This window comes from Ptiloglossa arizonensis, chromosome 11, assembly GCF_051014685.1.
Source record: "Ptiloglossa arizonensis isolate GNS036 chromosome 11, iyPtiAriz1_principal, whole genome shotgun sequence".
Classification (NCBI taxonomy): domain Eukaryota; kingdom Metazoa; phylum Arthropoda; class Insecta; order Hymenoptera; family Colletidae; genus Ptiloglossa; species Ptiloglossa arizonensis.
Genome location: NC_135058.1, coordinates 16,113,799 through 16,135,131, shown reverse-complemented (window position 1 = coordinate 16,135,131; position 21,333 = coordinate 16,113,799). Strand labels below are relative to the sequence as shown.

Here is a 21,333-nt window from a genome sequence, read left to right as displayed (position 1 = left end):
CCTTCTCTTTGGGAAATTTTATTTACGCACGAGAAAGCGTCCGTGCCACGGTTGACTCTTTTCGCACGTTCAGCGGAGGAAGCGTTTTCACTGAAACGTCCGTCGTCGACGAACGTGGCGGCGATACGCATGGAATGGAATTATTGCGAGAAATGTACCGAAACGGTTCTCCTTATCGAGCGATTGATAAGCTTATTTTAACTCGGTGGTAATTAATTCTTACGACGGTCGGTGAGCGCCAAGGAAATTTTATCTTCCGCGCTGGATTGATCGCGCCGCGGTTCTCCGGCGACACGAACGAACTCGTAACTCCGTATTCCCTCGGAACGTTTAACGATACAATAAACGACTTCGCATCGCGTACGTTCTCTGAATTTAATCGATCGCGGAAGCGGCCGTCGAATATTCCGAGACAACTGGTACCATTTTCAGAGGTAATCGCTCGCGAGAAATTTACCCACGCCGAATATTACGAATTACTAATAATCGGTGCAATCGAAAGAAAAAAGAGCTCTACTTGCGGGGGAAAGAAATAAATACCAGGAATATGTATTCAACGATTCGAAACTTGTCGGGTCACCGACCTTCGTCTACTAGCTCTACCGTCTATCTGCGCGATGGACACTTTTATCTATTCACACACATATATATTTCCATTAATTTCGATCAGCGTTCGTTCCGGATGATCTTTAGTCGGAAACTTCTAATTTCAAGTAGCCTTCGAGAACACCGATTACGAACAACGCAACTTACGTCGTCACCCGTATCGAAGTGCTGACCCTACTCAACGCACCTTATCTTCCGTGGTTGTTTATTCGCGTATAACCGGTGTACGATTATTCCCAATGCATTGTTCCTTGGATGCTCGACTGGAGAAAAATCCGGAAGAAAATTTCTAGACGTTTTCCGATTGAAACAGATGGTAGGGAGAGAGGAGGGGGCGGGTAGGAATCGCGTTAGAGAGTCGGCGCTTTGTCGCGGTCACGGGGCTGTCAATCACCGGTGATAGGAGGCGACACATTAATCTCGAGAGGAGCCCGTTGACCGCACTACGTCCTCTTCTCTTCTGCGGTCGAAGAGGGCCCCACGACCTCGTCCCCTGTTGCCCTCCTCCTTTTTACTCGTTACACGCCGCCAGAATCGTCCACGCCTGCTTCTTGACGCTTCGTCGTGAAGTTCTTCGAGAAGTTCGGGGTGCGCTTTGGTCGACGCGGTTACGGTTCTTCGATGCCGAGGATTGCCGCCAATTCGGCTCGCTTTGACACGGAAGGTGTTCCGACAGGTGCCATTTCCAGACAGAACGTGTCAGTTGACCATTTCGATACTCCGAGTGAATGTAGGCAAACATTCCTAAGGGTGATTACAGTCGCCCATGATCGCACTTTCATTGTACCTTACAACGAAGTTTGAAGTATCAAACGTTACGCTCTGTCCGTCCAATTGCGTATTTTTGAACGATTTGTTTCTCTATTCGTTCTACGTACGAAACACTCGGTAAAAAATATTCGTTTCAATGGTTCCACCGGTTGGAAACAAAGAAATTTTCTTCGAATAAAAATTCTTCGGGGAAAGTTCCCTCGGGTTGTCACTATTCCCATAAATATACGATACACCTATTCCAGGAGTTCCAGCCGCGTTATGGTAGATTTCACGGGGTCTCCCTCGCTCGTTCCTCGAATTTTCTTGCGTCGAATACGCAAGAGGAATAACCGATCGCGGGGCAGCGACGTTCGCAAAAACTGACCGGGCCTGACAAATGCACGGGGAGGCGTAGCCGGACGTCTTTACGGATGAGAAACGGACGGCGGGGTTATCCGCGTTATTAAGTGCCGCGTTTCCAGCAGGAATAGCGCCATTTGTTTTGGCCCGATATCGCTCAGGCTAATTCGCGTTTCGCTAAACCCGCTGAGACACGAAGAAGGTGTTGCCGTCATTTTCTCTGCGTCGCTGATGAATCTCGTAGGTTCTCAACGATAGCGGTATCACCGCGACGAGTGCCTTCGTCGAGTTACTTGCTTCCTTGAATCGATCAAGCAAACTCTTGAAGAAACACACAAATTCGTGTAACTGCTCGAATTTGCAATTGTACGAATTTATTACATAAGAGAACGTACGTTTTTGCTGGTCCACGATTGGAAAACGGAATCCCAATTTGTAGAATTCAGGTTAGATTCTAAAGGGGAGGCAACCTAACCTAGATCGCGCCACGAAAGGAAATTCTGTTTAATAAAAGTTAGGTTAGATGGACAAAGAGTGTCGACCTAACCTAGAGACTAGACATTCCGTTTTATAAAAGTTAGGTGAGATCGATACGGGGTACTGACCTAACCCAGGCCACGCTACGGAGGAGAATCTCGCGTTGTACGAGTCAAGAGGTGTCGACCTAACCTATACCACGCTGCAAAAGGAAATCTCGTAACTGAACTCTCTCGAATGTTACCCATTGGAAATACTCCAAAGAGAGCTGGACGTCACCGTACCCCGTAAAAGATCCAACTCTACGACCGGAAGAACAAAAAACCAAAGAAATCGAGGCACGTATTATCGCATAGATTATAGCGTGACTTCTGAAGACCACAGGAGTCGATCGGGAGGGAAATAAAGGAACAAGATCACCGTGTACGAGCCATTATTCAAAGTTGAAAAGTTTTTCAAACATCGAGACGACCATAAAGAAACACCTACGAGAACGGAACTCGTAGAACCGAGGATGATCGGCGCGAGGGAACGGATCGTTTCGCACGGGGGCTCGATCGAGCGCTACTCGTCGCACCTGAATTTCAGAGGAAGACCGAGGAAGCCAGGAGGGAGTAAACTGGGAGAGATTTATCGGGTCGGCGTGTCGTGGGCCGCGAAATAGAGCCGGTTGGGTCCGTAGCGCGACTCGGGCCACCCATCCGGTCGATCGCACCGCGATAAACGCATTATTTAATTACCGTGAGTAATTACCGATTATTACACGGCGCGGCCTGTCCCGGCGCACTGTCCCGCCATTAATTACAAGAACGATCGGACGAAACACTCGTTACGCAGCACTCTTTAATCGGCTGGACTTGGCGCGGGCTCCGCGCGGACCCGAGCGATCGCGATTCGCCTACCTACCGGTCCTCTTTTTTTGGGACGTTCGCGCGACAGGAAGCATCGTTTTGTTCCTCTTCTCGTACCGGAACGAGAACCGAGGGTTGGATTTATGAATCGCGCTTGGGAGTATCGACAAACCGACGACCTTGGAAATTGGATAACTTCGCTCCAAGACTGCTAGAACGCGATCTCGAACAAGCCAGAAACGTACACTCGAGAAAGGATTCCCATTAGGAGCGATTAAAACGATCTTTACGAGAGTAGGTGTCCTTGAAAATGTGTCCTGCCAATTTTACACCGATATATATGGACAATTATCGAAGATCCTTTTTCAAGATGTCGACACTTTGTTGAAATGCAGTTTCTTTCATTTATAACCGCATTCGTATACCTTTTTCGAGAATTATGTATCCGTGAGAAACAACTTCGATAGGTCAAAGAGTACGTTAAGAATTCGAAACGATCAAAATATTTGTCACTTTTTAACGGGAATCTTCCTTCGAGCGGTTACGACTCTTTGACGGTCTGCGGAATAAATTAAATTTCAGAAATTGTTTTCGAAGACGAGTGTAAAATATATATAATGCAAGCTGCACTCTGTACGTATGCACCGACTTGGATTACCGTTGCATTACTTTATTTTAAGAGGGCTCGTCCCGTTCGCAATTGTAATCACATTTAACGTTTAATATTTATTTCATAATCTACGGATCAAGAGGAACAAATTATGCGTATTATAACGTACTCGAAATATTCCAACGTAATATTCCGTGTAATGCACTCTCGAACGACTACGGTCATAGAAATTAACATTATCCGCGCGTAAATTGGCGGAAGAAACGGCACGGTTAAATAAATCGCATAAATCGTACTTACGTATCTGTTTTTTAAGCGGAGCAGTAAAAAAACATTACAACTCAATTAAATCGCGTGCAAACATTTTTAGGCGAAAGTAGGAATTACTGTAGACGTAACAATGCTAATGCAATTTAGAAACTTTTACATTTTTTGTTGCATCTTCGCAAAAATATTATCGATGGATTGACAATTCCTATTTCAATCGGAACGAGATCAAACACGACCGTATTACAACTATTCTAAATTATTTAAAAGAAACTTTTAATTGCATATAATTAAAAATAGTCCGAATTAGATCATATTTGAACTCATTTCTGACCTCGTCCGTACATTGTTAATACGCTCGTGAAAATACAATGAGAAATATAAAATATTCAAATATTATTAGCTGTCGCTTCGGTCTGCTTGAAACGAAAAGCAGTGGCGTGAAACTGTACGCTTTATCGAGGTTTCAACGCAACGTCTTAACGAGGGATTACTATACTAATTCTAATAATACTAAGCGTCACGTGTATCATATTCCACGAACTACGAGTACTTATCCCAAGACCCTCGTTGACCATAAAGGACACCCTGTCCCGTAGAGTCGCGATCCGTAGGAATACGCGTCAATTCTCGGGATTAGGATTAAATATTGATGGTCAGCCTGATACAGATTAATGCGGATTCGCTAGCGGCTCGATCTACTCGCGTAACTCGAGAGCGATTTGTCTCTGGTCTCCGGTGCTCGCCAAAAGGATAGAGACACAGGGGTGTGTCCGTCCCTCGATCCTTGGCCCCGGAGGAAAAAGAGGAATGTTTGATTACCACCTAGGACGTTCCACGGATCGTTGGGTCCTCTTATCTGTTCCGTTTCTCTCTTTATCTCCAGATTCGCCACGTCCTTCGGGGTGGTCGTACGAGACCGTTCCACCCTGTTATGACGAACGGTGTCGCTAGGGAGGGTATTCGTTTCGAGATACACCCTCCTAGGGGAATCTATTAGCGCGTCAGGGAACGGACGCCAGTTTATTTACTCTCGCGATAACGTCGAATTACTTTCAAAATGAACACGACCTCGTAAATGAAAAATCTTGTCGACGGGGTTAGCTTCTTCACAATGGCGAACCGTGAATAATGCTCTTGGATGGAATTTGGATTCAACGATCCAACATTTCGCTGTTGGTCACGATTTTCTATTGTAGAAATTAATAGTTACATCGCTGCGATAAAATGCAGACAATGATCAAAGAGACGGTGTTTTCTCAAATGCGTTCTTTCTAAGTTCTTCCACTATGTTTTTAAGTTACTTTATACAGTAACGTAGAAGTATCTATTAAGATTGTAAATACAGTATTTGTGATTAAATTTCTTAACGAGGTAAAATATCGCCGGAAGATTGATCGGGTCAATATTGATTTAAATTTCTATTTAATACGAAATAATTAATTCTTGAAGAGGTTACGTCGACCTTGCTAACTCGACTGCAAGGCTCTCGAATCGATCGCTATGTCGCACAGAAAGTACTTACTCATGCAATCAAAGTTTTCTGTACGCCCTGATGGCTATGTCTTGTATACTCTGATTCGAATCTTCGTTTCTTGTCACGTATATTAAATTAATATTGCGTAAAAATTATCCAATACGCTCGGTTTAAACGTACACTTACACGCGATTCTTTCTTAAATTACACAATATCGAAAAAGAAAACGATATTAAATTTGAAGTATTTTTGATTTTATTACTCGCAGAGATTGTAATATTACCTTCATTTTTTTTAATATTTAGAGCTATATATTTTTATCGAAACCAGTTTACCGTTCGTTCAAAGCTGTGCTTAATGAGGTGAATAAAGTGTACATTACATAAATACAACCCGGTGAATTCAGTCGGATGTTTCTTCATCGTAAACTAAAAACGGTAATTAACAATAACCGTATTTGCCAGCAATATTCGTGGAAATATTTGGTAAATAATGAATCAGACTTGTATTTCACATATTCGTTGAATGCATCTTAGCGTACGTAACGAGACGAGAAGAGCATAAATATATAATTCTGTTAAAAAAATAAACGAAGAGGACGTTAAAATCTTCGTAAAAAAATAATTCGATAAAAAATTTCTAAAATAAATAATGTATCCGATATAACGGAGTTGCATTTGCGCGATATATCTCTAAAATGCTCGTGACCTCTTACCAACGATATCCACGATAAAATAAACGAAGAACGCGTACAAGTATCGAGGTTTCGTTTATCGAGGTTTAACCGCAGAACCTTTCTAAAACAGACTACAAAGATAATGCAATGCGTTCGACTTGACTATTTTATACTGCTGCGTTCCTATGTCAATTTTACGAAAAATAGATCGAACGAGTTAATTAACACTACGATCGCTGGCTACTGGTAATGCGCTCGCATCCGGTTAATCGTATCCGTGTTATCCGTACACTCGAGTAGTCACCAAACAATCGGTTTACGAACCGCTTAATCGGATATCCGGATGCCTGATAAAACCGATTAAATCAATAGCGCCGGCCGACACGCTTCGAACAGTTTCGCTAAAGTCTCCAACACTCGACAGCGAAATATATAAGGTAGCTCGGTAGAGTCTGGAACATGGCTGAATATATACAATAAATGATTTACCGATATTTCGATACCTAATACGAAACCATGAAAGCGAAAGCGGACCGATCCATAAATTTTCCGTCTACGAGTTAACCAGACCAATTCAAAGTATAATAAGTTTAACGTATTTTCCTAATGATATTCCTGATGTCGCTACATGTGATCTCTAGATTACACGTAGATCCTCCGATCGTTGACTTTTGCAAATTAACTTCAAATGAAATAGTCTCTATTGGAAGTTAAACATTTCTAGATTTCTTTTCACGCGAAGTGAAAATAACTTATCCCCTTCCCCTCTTCACAAATACATACTTTAACGCACTTTTACTAATCGTAAAAATTTCTCGACTCTTTTTCAGTAAAGAAGAGGTAGTAAAAGAAGTTTCAGCGAGAGACACGAGTACTGGAAGGTTAGACTTAGATTCTCCGGTTAATTCGCAGGTGAGTCTCTACGCACAATCTTATCCTATCGAATGGTTTCGGTGTGCGATTCCATTTTTGGGTATACCTGGACTATGGTTTGTTTCTGACGACTCGTCTTCGATGGTTCGCGGTTCTTAGGCGGGCCTGTTGCAGAGGGAAGTTCGGAAACCGTTGAAAAATCGGAAAGTGAACGTTCTCCGCGTGTAACGCGTTCGAAGATCCAAGGCGTCGCGTGTTGCGTTTCCCTCGGCGCGGGCTGACGGTTTACGGAAGGCGTCGCGGCGCAGGCAGGGCGTTCGGGTGTGGGGGTGGTCGGGGGGGCACGGGTCGACGCGCGTGTCGTCGCTCGAAGCCGGCAGTGAAAATGGTTTGTGCCAGAAAGTCTCGGATAAGTTAAACACGGGCCGTGGTCCGGGGGCGTCGTAAAGCGCCGCGGCGCCTTCGTGTTTACGCGGAGACGTCGAGGCCCACCAACCGCGTCATCCCTTTCCATCGACACTCTCGCGGCGTCTCGCTCGCTCGCGCGCGCCCGAGCCGACGTCGCGTCGATCCTCTCTACTTATTCCGCGTCTATTTTCGACCGCGTGACAAATCTTCTATGCCGGCCGGATTTATCGAGCGACATTCTGGCCCGTGCCGTGACCATATGGTAGCCACGCGAGCTATTTTCAACCGCGAGGTGCGATCCTCCCTCCGCCTCCCTTCGGCAAGTGTAGCCACTCCGCGAGCCAGCCAGGGAAACGAGCAGGTACCAGCCTGCCTACAAATTTTTACATTCTACGCCCGAATAATATCGAAATACCTTTAACGCTACGAGCGAACGACGAACGCGTTTCCGGTACACTCGTGCGTGGGCAGCGAGCACAAGTTTCGCGTGGAGGAAAATTTCGCGCATCGAACGGACGAGAAATAATTTATAATCGAGTATCTCGATTTTTCCGGGGAAAAATTGCTTATTCTCGGATGAACTTTCTGTGCTCCGTTCGAGTCTGCCGGTGGGACACTGCCAAAGGTATTACGATCATTCGAGGAAAGGTTTTACGTAACTGCGAGGACGACACTTGTGTTTAGTTTGGAAAGATTCTTCTATTTTTTTCCCCCTGTCATCGTTTCTAAACTTGGACCCCCCTCGACGCGAATTGGCGAACGTTCGCGCGAAACATTTTCGTCTCCGCGATCAAATGATACACGTCCGGCGGTACGGTTCGCCGAAACCAGTTCCAGAAGGCCTCGCGCGACTCCCTGTAACAAGAGAAACCCCACACGCCGCGTCTCGCGACTGATAACCAAGCGTTGCCACCGAACGCGCGCCATCGTGGTCTCCGACCAACCGAAAGACGGCCCGACCGAAAGAAGAAATAATCGACGGTGCCACGGAGTTTCAAAGAGATCGAGAAGGACGTGTTCCCGTGGCCAGCAAACCGGACGGTGATTTACGAGCGTGTATTCCGTCGTTGGAATTTGTCAGTCTCCGTCCGTGGATGCCCATAGGTGTTCCTTCGACCTCTCGATATCGATCTTCCTTTATAGGCGCTGGTATGCGTGCGCCTACGAATCAAAATCGAGGGAGAGAAGAAAGGAAAGAGCGAACTAAAGAGCGAGCGAGACAGAGAAAGAAAGAAAGAGAGAGAGAGAGAGACAGCGTGAAAGCCGCGTTCCCTTCGCGCGGAGAAAAACTAAGTCTTAATAAAGCCCGAGCCAAGATAAATTGGTACATTAGCATCTCGGTCGTGATTCATGGTGACGTTCTCCGGGCCGGTGGATCGGAGACTCGGGGAAGGGAATATGATATATCGTCGTTAGCATTGGTTTCGTATTAGAACAAATAGACGCGCGTTTTAGGCCTTAAAAGCCGCGACGTCGTCCCGTCCCTTAATGGGGTGTAATACACCCCCGGGAAACTTTCACGTCGAAACGTAGTCGCGGTGACTTGTACTTTCGCTGGCCATCTGGCCGACCATTGTTTCTCCGCGATCGGTACAATAGGGAGAAAGGTGATTACGGAAGGGACCGGTCTTTCCTTTCTATCGCGAGAACAGAGACAATGGAGGATGCTACGAAACGAACCCGTTACGGCTAACGGTGAACATTCGATACGGTTGCAAATTTACCAACGAACAACGCCTACGAAAATAAATTCACGATCGGTAATCGTCTCTAGCGTCGTTTCTATTCCGACGAAGAAACCTCTACCTGTGTGCTTCGTGTATTGATAACCGATGCTCTCGATTAGCGAGCATCGCAAAATAATACAGTAGAGAATCCAACGCTTAAAAATTTAGTACGATAGAAAATAAGACCAACGAGAGAACGATATAACGACCGATACGACAAATGTACATTCGAGCGAAAGTGACGAATCGCAAATAGTAACGATAATATTTCCACCGGGCTCGTTTCCGTGTTGAATAAAACCCAAGAAAGCGACCCGGACAACCGAAAATCCACGGTAATTCCGCAATCGTGGACGTTTCGAGTGAAAACGTCGCTCGATTTCCATAATTATTTCCCAGAGACCGATCGTCGAGCTACGAATCCCCCGATAATCGTTTCCGTCCACAAATCATCGCGAGCCGTCGCGATTCTCCAAAGAACGATTCGTGCCCCGGCCTGGCGGCAATTACAGGTAAATTTATTCGGGTTTCACGTGTAAACGCGCGAGACGAAGATTCGATGTTTCGATATCGGCGGGGCGAGCGTTCTCGCGCTCGCGGGCGAAACAAAGGGCGCGACAGGGGGTGAGCAACCCCCGATCCGTGTGTAATTCACGGTTTGCCGGTGCATTTATTAGCCCGGCGCGCCGTGTCACTCCCGGCGACGCCTATTCCGATGATTTATCGCGCACGCGTCTCGACGCGTAAATCCCTCTCGCAGGGCAAGAGTTCGCCGAGAGTCTTCCGTTAGCCCGCGGCCGCCCTTTTCTTCGTCTTCCAGCTGCCGTCGAATCGACGCTGCAGATGGAAACGCAGATGTTGCCTTTCAACCCTGTCACCGCTCGACGAAACGCGCGATCCTGCCTTCCCTTCCGCGCCCGCGGCCCTGCGAACACGCACCTACGATCGACCATTCGAAATTTCGGTAATATCGTTTTAATAGCGGACTCCTTAATTTCCAGAGACGAATACGTCTGCGTCGATTCCTTCGAAAGTGGCGACGATCCATTCGCTTCGATGCGAAAAAAAAGAAAAAGAAATTCGATAACCAGGAACCTCGATAATTCGTCGCGAGTACTCTCGATATTCGTCGTGGCTCCGAAATCGTTGGCTCGCCGCGGGAAAAGTGGTTCTAGAACGCATCCTTTAAACCCCAGCACGCGAAGCACGCGCCGAAAGAGTAAAATTCAGTCAGAACGTACGTGCATCTAATAAATAGTTGGAGCCGGAGCGGACGATTAACCGTCGGGGCGCACGGCAGAATTTCTTTCTGCTCCCGTATAACCTTAGACGAGCGGATACGCATACTTTAAATTCCATTGCCCCTCCCGGTAATACAGAGAGCGAGCAATTTCGCGTAGCCGTCCAGGGAAAATTTCCGAAGTTCGCCTTCCAATACTTTACGTGCCTGGAAACCAGTCATCTGCGTCGTTCGTTCGCGAGCCACGATCCGCACCAATTAACTGTTTTTCACCGTCTGTCCGGCCATCGGGGCTCCTCCACGACCCCTTCCCGATGCATCGCGTGCACCGCGTGCACCGCGTGCACCGCGTGCACCGCGATGGTCCTCGATCCTAGAGCCATCGATTACGCTCCGACGATGATGACCATCCTTCCCTTACAGTTCCCCGCTAGAATTTATCGAGTTCGCGGTCTTCTTTTCTAATTTGCAATGAATTTCGTGGTACCCCCGACACCCGCGTCGAACACCCGAGAATATAAAGTAGAATATAGGTATACACCAGAGGAGCGGAGGGGCAAATATTCGAGGTGAACGCTCTTCGTTTCGTTTTACCGTGAATTTTTCGGAATTTAAAGCCGGAATGCTTCCGAAACCTTTCCTGGGGGAGAGGGCCGTTCTGCAGTTTCAGAATTACGAAACAATTTTTCGCGAATCGGATTAGTAGATTTACCGGTACGTTCGTCTGTAAGTATTGGGAAATTTTATATTTCTCGTAAATAGGGGTAAAAAACAAAGTTCTCATTGGAGTACTTTGATAAGTTTGCAACTGTTCTAGACTTACTTTCGATGAGTGTCTTAATATTTTTAATTTATGAAAATATTCATATACTATGCGGAAGTATTTGTATATTATTAAAACATAGCAGACAGTAGTATCTTCGGACCAAAGATCACACCAAAGTTGAAAACATCCCTCTCCAACTTATCCATATCGTGTAAATTTTAAAATTCTCTCGATCATTGATTCTCGCGAAATTTTCCATCAGAGGTGATACGGTGAAACGTCGACGACGTGTATTCTTCCAGAAAGACTATTCAACGTTCGAATATAAATTCGACGGGAACCACGCGCGGTATCGGAACTCGCGGAGGCTCGAGGGACTTCCGGGGTAGATACGAAGGACGAAAGGATCATTAGCGGTCGGTAGGGTTCGTTGGTGTCCGATGAAAACTGTATCGGAGCGGCCCTCTCGAAAAGACAGACACGTCCCATCGATATAAATAAAGTATCGAGAGGAGAGCGGGTGGTGCGCGGAGGATAGAGAGAGTCGGCGGCGGCTGACACAACGACGGGGCAAATGAAAAATGCCGAGACGGACGATCAATGTAAATATATTCATGACGTGGGGTGGCTGCTCGCGGCACGGGGATGCCAGATATATGTACACGCACACACCGGAGCGTTTTATAGGATGGGGTTCGGCCGAGGACTCGATGGCACTTGGACGGCACATAATTCACTCTTTGGCAGCTCATTACAATTTAAAAAGGCCTTTGTCAGAGTGTACACTCTGACCGTGATTCCTTACGAGCTCGGGACTTGCTCGCCGCGTCAGGGGCCTGTCACTTTCGGGACAACGAAACGAGCGTTCCTCGAGGACCACTCGAGGACCGTGTCCTTCCACGAACGACAACCGAACTCCTTAATTTGCCGCCCGGGAACGTGTTACCGATCTCGTTCGCTCCTTCCTTCGTTTCTTTTCTCTATTTTTTAATCGTCACTCGTTCGGTAAACTCGGAAATCGGTACGTACCACTGTACAGGGGGCAGTGGTATTCCTTGTAAAATAATATTTGCTCCTTTACTTCGATAATCGACAAAGTCCAATTTTGTACTAAACTTATAACTCCTACGAGAAATGAATAGAATTATTTATTTATTTCCATTCGTAAAGAGGTGTGCACGTGTAAATTAACGCATGCAGAAAGAAGAAGTACACTGTTGTAGATAGGAGAATTAACATGAAATTAAAGTACGCTACGAATTTGGCTCCTAACTGTAGAGATGGATACATCAAAGAAATCAATGATTGTACGATACATCGATACGTGTAATGTTCAGAACGTATTCCACAGATTGGATCGGAGTGAACAAGTCGATGAGTATCTCTCGGGTAAGAAAGTACGAATAAACCTGAACGGTCTAGCATGGAAATTCATGCTTCGTAGCGAACAATGTATGATGCATTATGTATATCATCCTTGTAAAGAATTTGTACATATTATAGTACAGAGCACATTACCACAGCATTACTACCGCGTAACAGTGATCTAGCCGAAGCTTGCTCTTAAACCTAACCTCAAACATACATCGCCCAATTAAATACGAAATTGGCTGTATCGTTGAGTTCGATTGAACAAGTTGGTAAAAGTTGCGAAGAAAAACCTTTTGCGTTTCGTGACAAAATAATATTGTCGCGTACTCGAAACTTTGTAAACTATCGCACGAACAGTCTAACCTGACTCGTAAAAGCGATCTCGCGCGTCAAAATCTAATGCATACCCAGCATCCTCTCCAGCAGCGATAATTTTATTAGCGACGTCGCTCGGAGGGAATCACGATTTCTACGCGGGGAACTAAGATTAAATCGCGCGATCTACTTGTTCCGGTTTTCTCGGTCTCCAGGCGATACAGTAGTGCCTCGCTAAATGTTCGAAAATCGAAACAGCCAATTATCGATACGCGAGGCATCGATGGGGAATCTTGAGTCGATACTGGTGATCTCTTCTTTCCTTGTACAATATTTCAGAAACTTGTCGAATTCGAATTGAACTCTCGAAAGGGGACAGTGAATATAACGTCTAAATGCTATTCTTTGAAATATAATGTTACACAATGTTATGTAGCGCATGTAATGTTAGTAACGACAGTGGATGTATCATTTTTTTTCAAATACAACATCTTGGGAAGAGTAGTCGAAGATACACAAAGAGTGGGGATCCTGATCGCGAATTCTAGCGACAAATTCGATCAACATCCTTGACTGTGGATAATTTCTCGAACCACTCTTCTTTCATTCGAAACGAAAAATACACGTCGACGACGGTTGCTTTTTTTTTGCTGCATCAAACCGAACCGGTCCGCGTTAAGAACAAAAGGGGCAGTGACGAACCGTCGACCGCTCGGGATTTCTAATTCCAGTCGTCCAATCGGCCATGTCGAAAGAGAAATGACTCCGTTGGCGTTTTCGAGACCGATCGCTGGGATCGTCTTTTGTGCGGGCGATTTTGATGAATGGCACCGGGACGATCTGTGTCGACACAGTCGTCGCGCGTAGCTCCGGATCGTTTGGGAACTGAAAGCGGTCCATTGGAGCGATTGGAACGACGAACGAGAAGAATCGAAGCTAGTTTTCGAAACGAGACGTGTTTATTTTTCATTTTCTGGTAGTCGGGCACCTTTACTCGATTGGATTTTTTTTTTTTTTTCATTTACCAGAGGAGCTTTCGTAGAAAATCAATCCATCGGGGTGTCAACGTTACATTTTTCTAAATAATTACCAAATTCTTTTTCAACAAAAATTTCTACATTCTCAATTGGAAGCATCCCCACTTGTACAGTACATCTCTGTTATTTGTGACTACAACTGTATCTTTAATTATTGCTGAGTGATCACTCCTTTCGCTTACCAACATACTGCAACGATATTTTTTACACAATCGTCAAAAATCTACTGCAGCAAAGCAAAACCAAGTACTATTTTCATATCGTTCCCGAAAAACCCATGGTTCGCAGCTTAAACACGATTCTATCCACTAAACACTTTTCTCACTTCCAATCGCTTTGTAATCCTCGGTGTGTTTACTCAGCGCCCCGTTACTTCCTCAAAACAATGCTCGAAGAACCATCTTCTCAACCATAAACCCATCTCGCATCGTCTAATGCCTTCTTAGACGCGATAATGCGCTCGCTGAGAAGGCAAAGCGTATTTTAATCGGCGCGATTAAGGGAATAATGACGCTCGAAGACGCGTTTAGGATTCCTCTCCTCTCTCCTCGCCGGACAAGCGATTTCCTCGGGACCCGTCTCTCCTTCCCGGAATATGGAGGAGGCGGGAAGAAAAAGCTACCACAGAGGAAAATGCAACTGCGTCCCCGTGGGATCGGAATTGATATGTATTCCGCGCCGCGGCACGTCCAATCTATCGCGGGTCAAGCAACCGGAATTTTAAGCGCGATACACACCGCCGTACATCGAGATCTCCCTCCAGACACATCGACAAGAGGGTGCTTTGTGCTCGAAACGTACAGGGTGTCTCGCTGGATTTTAAAATCGAACGATAACATTTTTTCAAAAGGAATTTACAGTGTCCCTGTAAATACATCTTCGTGCGAACTATTGTCATTACTTCCGTACGTTGAATTCACCCATGAAATTAGAAATTATTACGAAACAATCCGTACGATTTCAATGAGCTGTGTTTCTCAACAAAATCATTATAATTAGATCATATTTTGACGAATAGTTATCGTTATATAGTTCTGAATATTGGTCTAGAATTCTTGAAGATTTCCACTTGCTGAAGTTGATTTTTTTTGCAAATAATATGTATTTTATAGTAATAAATATTGTTCTAGGATTCTTGACGAGTTCTACGCGTCCAAGGTAGATTCTTTTGTAAATAATTGTTATTCGACGAATCCTACGCAACCAAGGTGATTCAAGAATCTTTAGAATAACACAAATATAACGAATATTTGCAGAAAAGTCCATTTCATCGCAATACAGAATTAAGTAACACTAAAATTACCCGAAACTGGTCACACGATCTGCACAAGTGTTCGATGATCCCTGCTGACGATATTCGTATATAATAAAACGATACTTCGTACACGAGGCTCCATTATCTGGTCCGTTGGAAGTCAAGGGCGAACGAACCTAACTGGTAAAGATTTCGCACGTTACACCCTGTATATTCGCGAACATTGTGGCCGAGTGTAGCGGGTAGCGACGACCATCGGCCAATCGCTTCTTCCATACATCCGAGAACTTACGAGGGCATAAAGCTCGCCCTCTTACGTATATATGTATCGTCGATACGTATGCATACACGCGCGTAGCTACGAACGGATCGCGTGCGCGGCCACAGAGAAGGGTGGAGCGGTGGCCGCGAAGGGACGGCCACTGGTCATCGTCGGAAAATTGAATTTCGTCCCTGAGGGCCGCTCGGATGAAGTATGCTGACAGTTGGAAAATTTGCGTTTAACCGTGTGCACGCGACCCCGTGCGGCCACCCCCTGCGAAATCTTCGACGTTCGAAGGATGCTGCTTCGAAGATGGATTCTTAAATCGGGGGTGATTTCTCGAATTCGTTTAATTGTAAATTCTTTCGATTTCTTGTCCACGAATTGTGTGCAAAGTGATCACACTTCGTCGTAATTGCGTATTAATAAATATAGGAACAAAGTTTCTGTAGGCTATTGTCTATCCAATTATCTCGAATTCCTTTAATTACTCTCGATTTTCTGCACACGAGATGTATGTAACGTGTAACTAGATATAATAACAGTTTCCGTAGGTTATTGTTCGTTTAATTATTTTTCTGCGCGTCACAGTGTATTTAAATATTTTTTTCGCGATACTCTTTGTAGTTCTTATTGTACTTCAATGTTTTCTATGTTTGCACAGAGTGGTTTGAGAAAGGGTCAAAGATTTTGAGGGCTTGTAGGTACTGATCGAGAAGGACAAAAAGATCCAGTCGACGTAGGTCCTGCGATCGACCTCTTTGGCGTAAAATTAACTTTTGTTATTTACGAACGATTCGTATTGTAAATTTCTTCGCTCTAGAAGTACCTTCGTACACCGTTCAAATGGAAGGAAGACGTACCGGATATCAACTGTGACAAGAAAGATTTGTATCGTCGATGAAGAAAAGTTTACAACCCAATTTCAAAATATTCTATTTGAATATAATCTCTCTTCTATGTTAAGTCAAGGTTTTATATGCGACGTTAAGACTACGAATCGATAACTTCTATTGCTGTAAAAAAATGTTGTTTGCCTGATATTTAGAGCCTCTATAAATACGTAGGTAAATAGCTGGATGGTCGTATATCTGGATAATTTATGCGCGTATCTGGTCGTATATCTAGTTTTAGTTCTTCTATATAAATAAATGACAGAAGACTCGGGGTACTTACCGTGGGGCACCCAGCCGTGGTGGCACTTGTCGCAGTACCGGATGTGTCGCTTTCCTGGCGTGAACGAATCGCAGGAACATCCATTGATGGTGCACTTGATAGACTGTAACACGAAAAAAGACCAAGCAATTATCACATCAAAGTTTTAATACTTCGCGTCCACGAATACATCGATCTCTAAAATTACTACTTGTTCCGTGTAAAAGAAATATGAGAAACGTTACATTTTTTTTACAGAACCTAAACTTACGCGTAAAAAATGGATATTCGAATGTTCACCCTTTGTCGCAGAGGTCTTTCTCACTCGAGGTTTTCTCGGTGCTTCGTTCGTCGAAGCTAAGACGATCATCCGAGCCAAAGTTCATTACCACTCGGAGAAGGAATTCGGTGAACTTTGGGAAACACTGGTCGTTCGTTAAAACGGTGAAAAAAGAAACGTCTTGAGGGTGAATTTTATTCGCCGACTTTTCATCCCCGGGAGAAAATATCCCGGACAGTTTGGCGCGGATTAAAGGATCGTTGCCACGGGCTAGTCGAAAAAAAGGGGGTGTGGTATTTTGAGTGACCGTTTGGCATAACGCCACCCCAGAGGAAGCTCGTAAGAGACGAGCCGCTCGTCCGATTTTAAGGAACCGTGAATATTTTCCGCCCCTTCGGCACGAAATTAACCCCTTGGGAGCCACCATCCAATCCGGCCCCCGCGGCTGAAAGGAAGCGAGCTACCTACCCGGATCGGGTATTACTTTATCTACGCGGCGGAAAAGTTTATTTTGCGCCCAGCTCCGAGTTACCTACAGGTATCTTTGCCCGGTGCTCCGTGGCGACCGAAACGGGACGGAGGAGAGAAGACGGGGGTGGAAAAAGAAAAGTATTAATTCCTCCTCTTCCATCTTTCACGCGTTCGAAAGTTCCCCGTTAACAAACACGAATCTGCACTAAGGGAAACTTCCGATCCTTATTAAACGACCGCCCTTGTACCGTCCGACATCATTTTCATCATGGCTCCGGCTCGACGTGGAAATCTGCCCGGAGAGCACCGAGGAGAACGTGTTCGAGCCGCGAACTAACTTTTACGAGCGTTTCGAATTCTCTTGGTCACTCGGTGAACAGAGATTTTTCAATTTACTGAAATATTCATCGCGGTGTCTGCGAACATCCATTTTTATGTCCTGCGAATTCGAATCGATTCTCAAAATTTGAAACGAAACCTCTGTCGGGAGGTAACAATTTCATCCATCCGTTTACCACGTCTGAATCTTTTTCGTATTGTCCAGTTGTAAAGTTGGTACGACTTTTCTTAAAATACCAAGAAATACCAGAATAATATTCGTTCGTTGATTTTTTATAAAATGTGGAAGTATCTCACGATAAATACTGAGTCCGGGGTAAGTGTCCCGTTTTCGCTAGACTAGGATCATCTCCCAGTGACGGAATCTTTGTTGAAAGTATTCGTGCAAACGTGGTCGAATTGCGGGTCAGCTTCGACCCGGGCGTGATCACCCGATTCGTTGGCAATACGAGCGAACGTATAAAGACACACCGGTGCAAATGTTCACCATCGACGCCTCCGGTCCAGCTTCGCCGTTATTTTCCTCAAGAATGGCCGTTAGAAACGTAACTAGCCACTCGTGGTTCGCCGGATAGGCAGCCAATAACCGCTCGCGAGCAACGAAACGCAAACGTGTTTCATTAGCTCAGGGAACGAGCCGATCAATCACTCCGGTCGCGAGTAGTTTTCAAAAACGGTGAATTGATGAACTCGTCGGCACGCTGGCAGCGTCGTCGTCGTTCCCGGGTCTAATCGGAAGATATACAACCGCGAAGAATATACAGAAGCTGCTCGCGGCGTCCTTAAGCGGGCAGTATTAAGCCGGGGAATGGCGATGATAAAACGCCGCGCGGCGGCAGAGAGCCGGCAATAAATGTTTCGTGGCTCGTAAAAATGTTATTGCCTCCTGTACGCCGCGATAGCGGAAGACAGCGCGCGAAAGAAGCGAAGGGTATGCAAAGGAACGAGGGACAACCGGGTCCCCGTGTCCCCGTGTCCCCGTGTCCTCGCGGGAAAAGTCACGTGTACGAGAGATCGTTTGGCCTCGCGATGCACCGAGGAATCGACCGGAGTCGGTTCCAAGCCGGTTTCGAACCGAACCGAACCGAAGGAATTTCTTTTATCGCTTCGAAGCGAGGACTCCTCCAGTTGCCCGAACCGTTCCAAGAATCCGAGGAACTTGGACGAACTCGTTGAAATTGTAATCGTTCGAAAGTTTGCCAGGTTCGGGTGACCACTGACCGAGGCTCGGGACGGTCTCGAATCGGGAGTTTATAAACGACGCGATAAACAACGCGGGATAGTTTCGAATCAGGAGTCGACGAACGGTGCAAGATAGTTTCGAATCAGGAGTCGATAAACGAGGCAGGATAGTTTCGAATCAGGGGTCCACGAACCACACGCGTGACGGAATATTTCCGATTCAGGAGTTCAGGACCCATTGCCAGTTAACGGGAGTCCACGAACCATCTGCGAGCGAGGACGGTCCCGAATCAGGAGTCGATAGACGACACGAGCTACGAGAGTTTTCAATCAGGGGTCCACGAACCGTAAACCAATCGAAGCTGTTCCGAATCAGGAGTCCATGAGCCACGCGCGAGCCAGGGTAGCTCTGAATTGGGAGTCCACGAACCACGCGCGAGACGGAATATTTCGGACTCAGGAGTTCAGGAACCATCGCGAGCCACCGAGTCCATGAACCACGTGCGAACGAGGACAGTTGCGAATCAGGAGTCCATGAACCACGCGCGAACGAGGATGGTTCCGAACCAGAAGTTCACGAATCGCGTGCGAGTGGGGGCAGGTCTGTTCCAGGAGTTCATGAACCACGAGTGGGATCACCTCTGACTCGGAAGTCCACGAATCCAGTACGAATCGAGACAGTTTCGAATCGGGAATCCATGACACGCGAGTGCTTCGCGGATCTCTTCGACTCTTTCCACTTTGGACCGAGTGTTGACGTTTTCGAGTTTCTTACACACGAGAGGGGAACCAATAGCTGTTCCACCCGCTCTGTAACAGCTTTCTCGAGTATCCACGATGCGCAAACTTCTCCTCCGGAATAATTGTTTGCCAAAAATTGCTAAATCCTCGACCGACTACTCCCAAGTGTCAACGACTCGCCGGAAGATAGTCGTATCTTGTTTTCGTACGGCTCGTCTCGGAACAAATCTTGAGCAAACGAACTCTGTAGCGAGCAAATCATCGACGACGCTGTACTCTCGTTGGCGAACTATAAAACAACCCGTCGGAAGACTGTGAACACTGGATCGATTACCGTTTCTCGCAACTTTTGATCAGAAACCTTCAAATGCCTCGAACAAGGGCCCGCTGACAAACCCGGGACAAGAATTTCCTTGCAGCGTTCGATCGTCTTGGAAAATTGTATTATCGCGGGGTGAACTCGCGTCGGGATATTTCGATTCGAAGGTGAGTTAACCCGAAACGGTGATACCGGAGAGTCACGGAACGGGATATAAAAACCGAGGCGGGGAGTTTGTTTTATGCGAGCGCAGCCACCCTCCCGACCTTACCAGGCGGCCGCTAATATCGCCATATAATCTGTCGCTGTTCCGAATAAATAACCCGCTGCGTGGCTAATAAAATTCGCCGGCTGCGAAATTTAGTCAGCCGTGGCGTTCTCGGCGCTGACGTTTCCACGCGACAGAAGATTTCCCGCGAATGCGCCTCGAAGGTGGCGCGGGACGCTGTCTGTATAAAGACACATGGCCGACCGAGGCAGCTTCGCGCGTCGCTTCATTTGTCTTTATATTAGCGCCACACGCCTTGGTAACGCTATAACGGCGACGCTTGCCACCCCTTTTTGTTCACCCACCACGACACATCCACGCGGAAACGTCTATTCCTTCTTCTCGCGTGGAAGGTTCGCGGTGCCTCTACCTTTCCTCGTGGAAGACCGAGGGGTGTTCTTAACCCTCGCGCTACTGGGGTCGAATCTCTCCTAGCGAGCTCGTAACGTTCGACTCTGGTGCTCGCTACACCCTAATCGAGGTACGCGTTGCAGATACGCCGAGCGTGTTTCGAAGAAACGTATCTTTCGGGAGGTACGGTACCACCTCGATAAATGTAAAGCGATGGAGTCTTTGTAACGATAGTGGATACCAGTACGGTCGTGTTGGGGCTTATTTCTAACGTAGATGCGTCACCCGTTTATCGACGATATAATTATTGTAATCAGGATGTCCTCCTTTGAATGAGTAAATAAATTGTCAAAATTCCTGTAAGTGTTACAGGAACTCGTACCTAAGCTTTTCTCGTTTCGATGTATTTTCTAACGACTTTCTAATTTTTGTATCACCGTTTCTCTGCCCGCGTCGTTTCTCACTTACAGATCTAATCGTTGTAACAAGTAGCTTGCCCGGGACCGACGATTTGTCATACCTTGTAGACTTTCTCGGTCCAAACGTTAAAAATTAATCTTCCTCTTGGCTTGTTGCACTTTTTCCCCGTCCCTGTCGGAGACTCGAGGTTCATTAATAACCGATGTGCTGTGTTTGAACGACAAAAACGATGCGATGGTCTTAAGAAGATTCGGTCGGTGTACACGCAATTAACGAGACACAAGGTACGCGCAGTGTTGGCTTTCCAGGCGCGTGGCGTTACACGCGCTTCTCATTGTATCTCGGCGGTGAAAAAGCCTCGCGGCACGCGCGCCGAAATTAGCGCCCGAGCGCTGCAGCAGCCGGCTTTTTTCTCCAGGAACATCGACTGCAGCCGTCACTTTCAAAAGACCCCTATCGACGATCGATTCCCGCCT

General features: G+C 46.2%; 1 protein-coding gene across 1 annotated transcript in view; it reads right to left on the bottom strand.

Moving 5' to 3' along the window:
* LOC143152595 (uncharacterized) overlaps positions 1-21,333 on the bottom strand; it is a 373,342-nt gene that overhangs the window by 226,308 nt on the left and 125,701 nt on the right. The window contains exon 3 of the mRNA XM_076322893.1: positions 16,508-16,610. Coding sequence (XP_076179008.1) covers positions 16,508-16,610 — 103 coding nt within the window. The remainder of the gene's footprint in view (positions 1-16,507; positions 16,611-21,333) is intronic.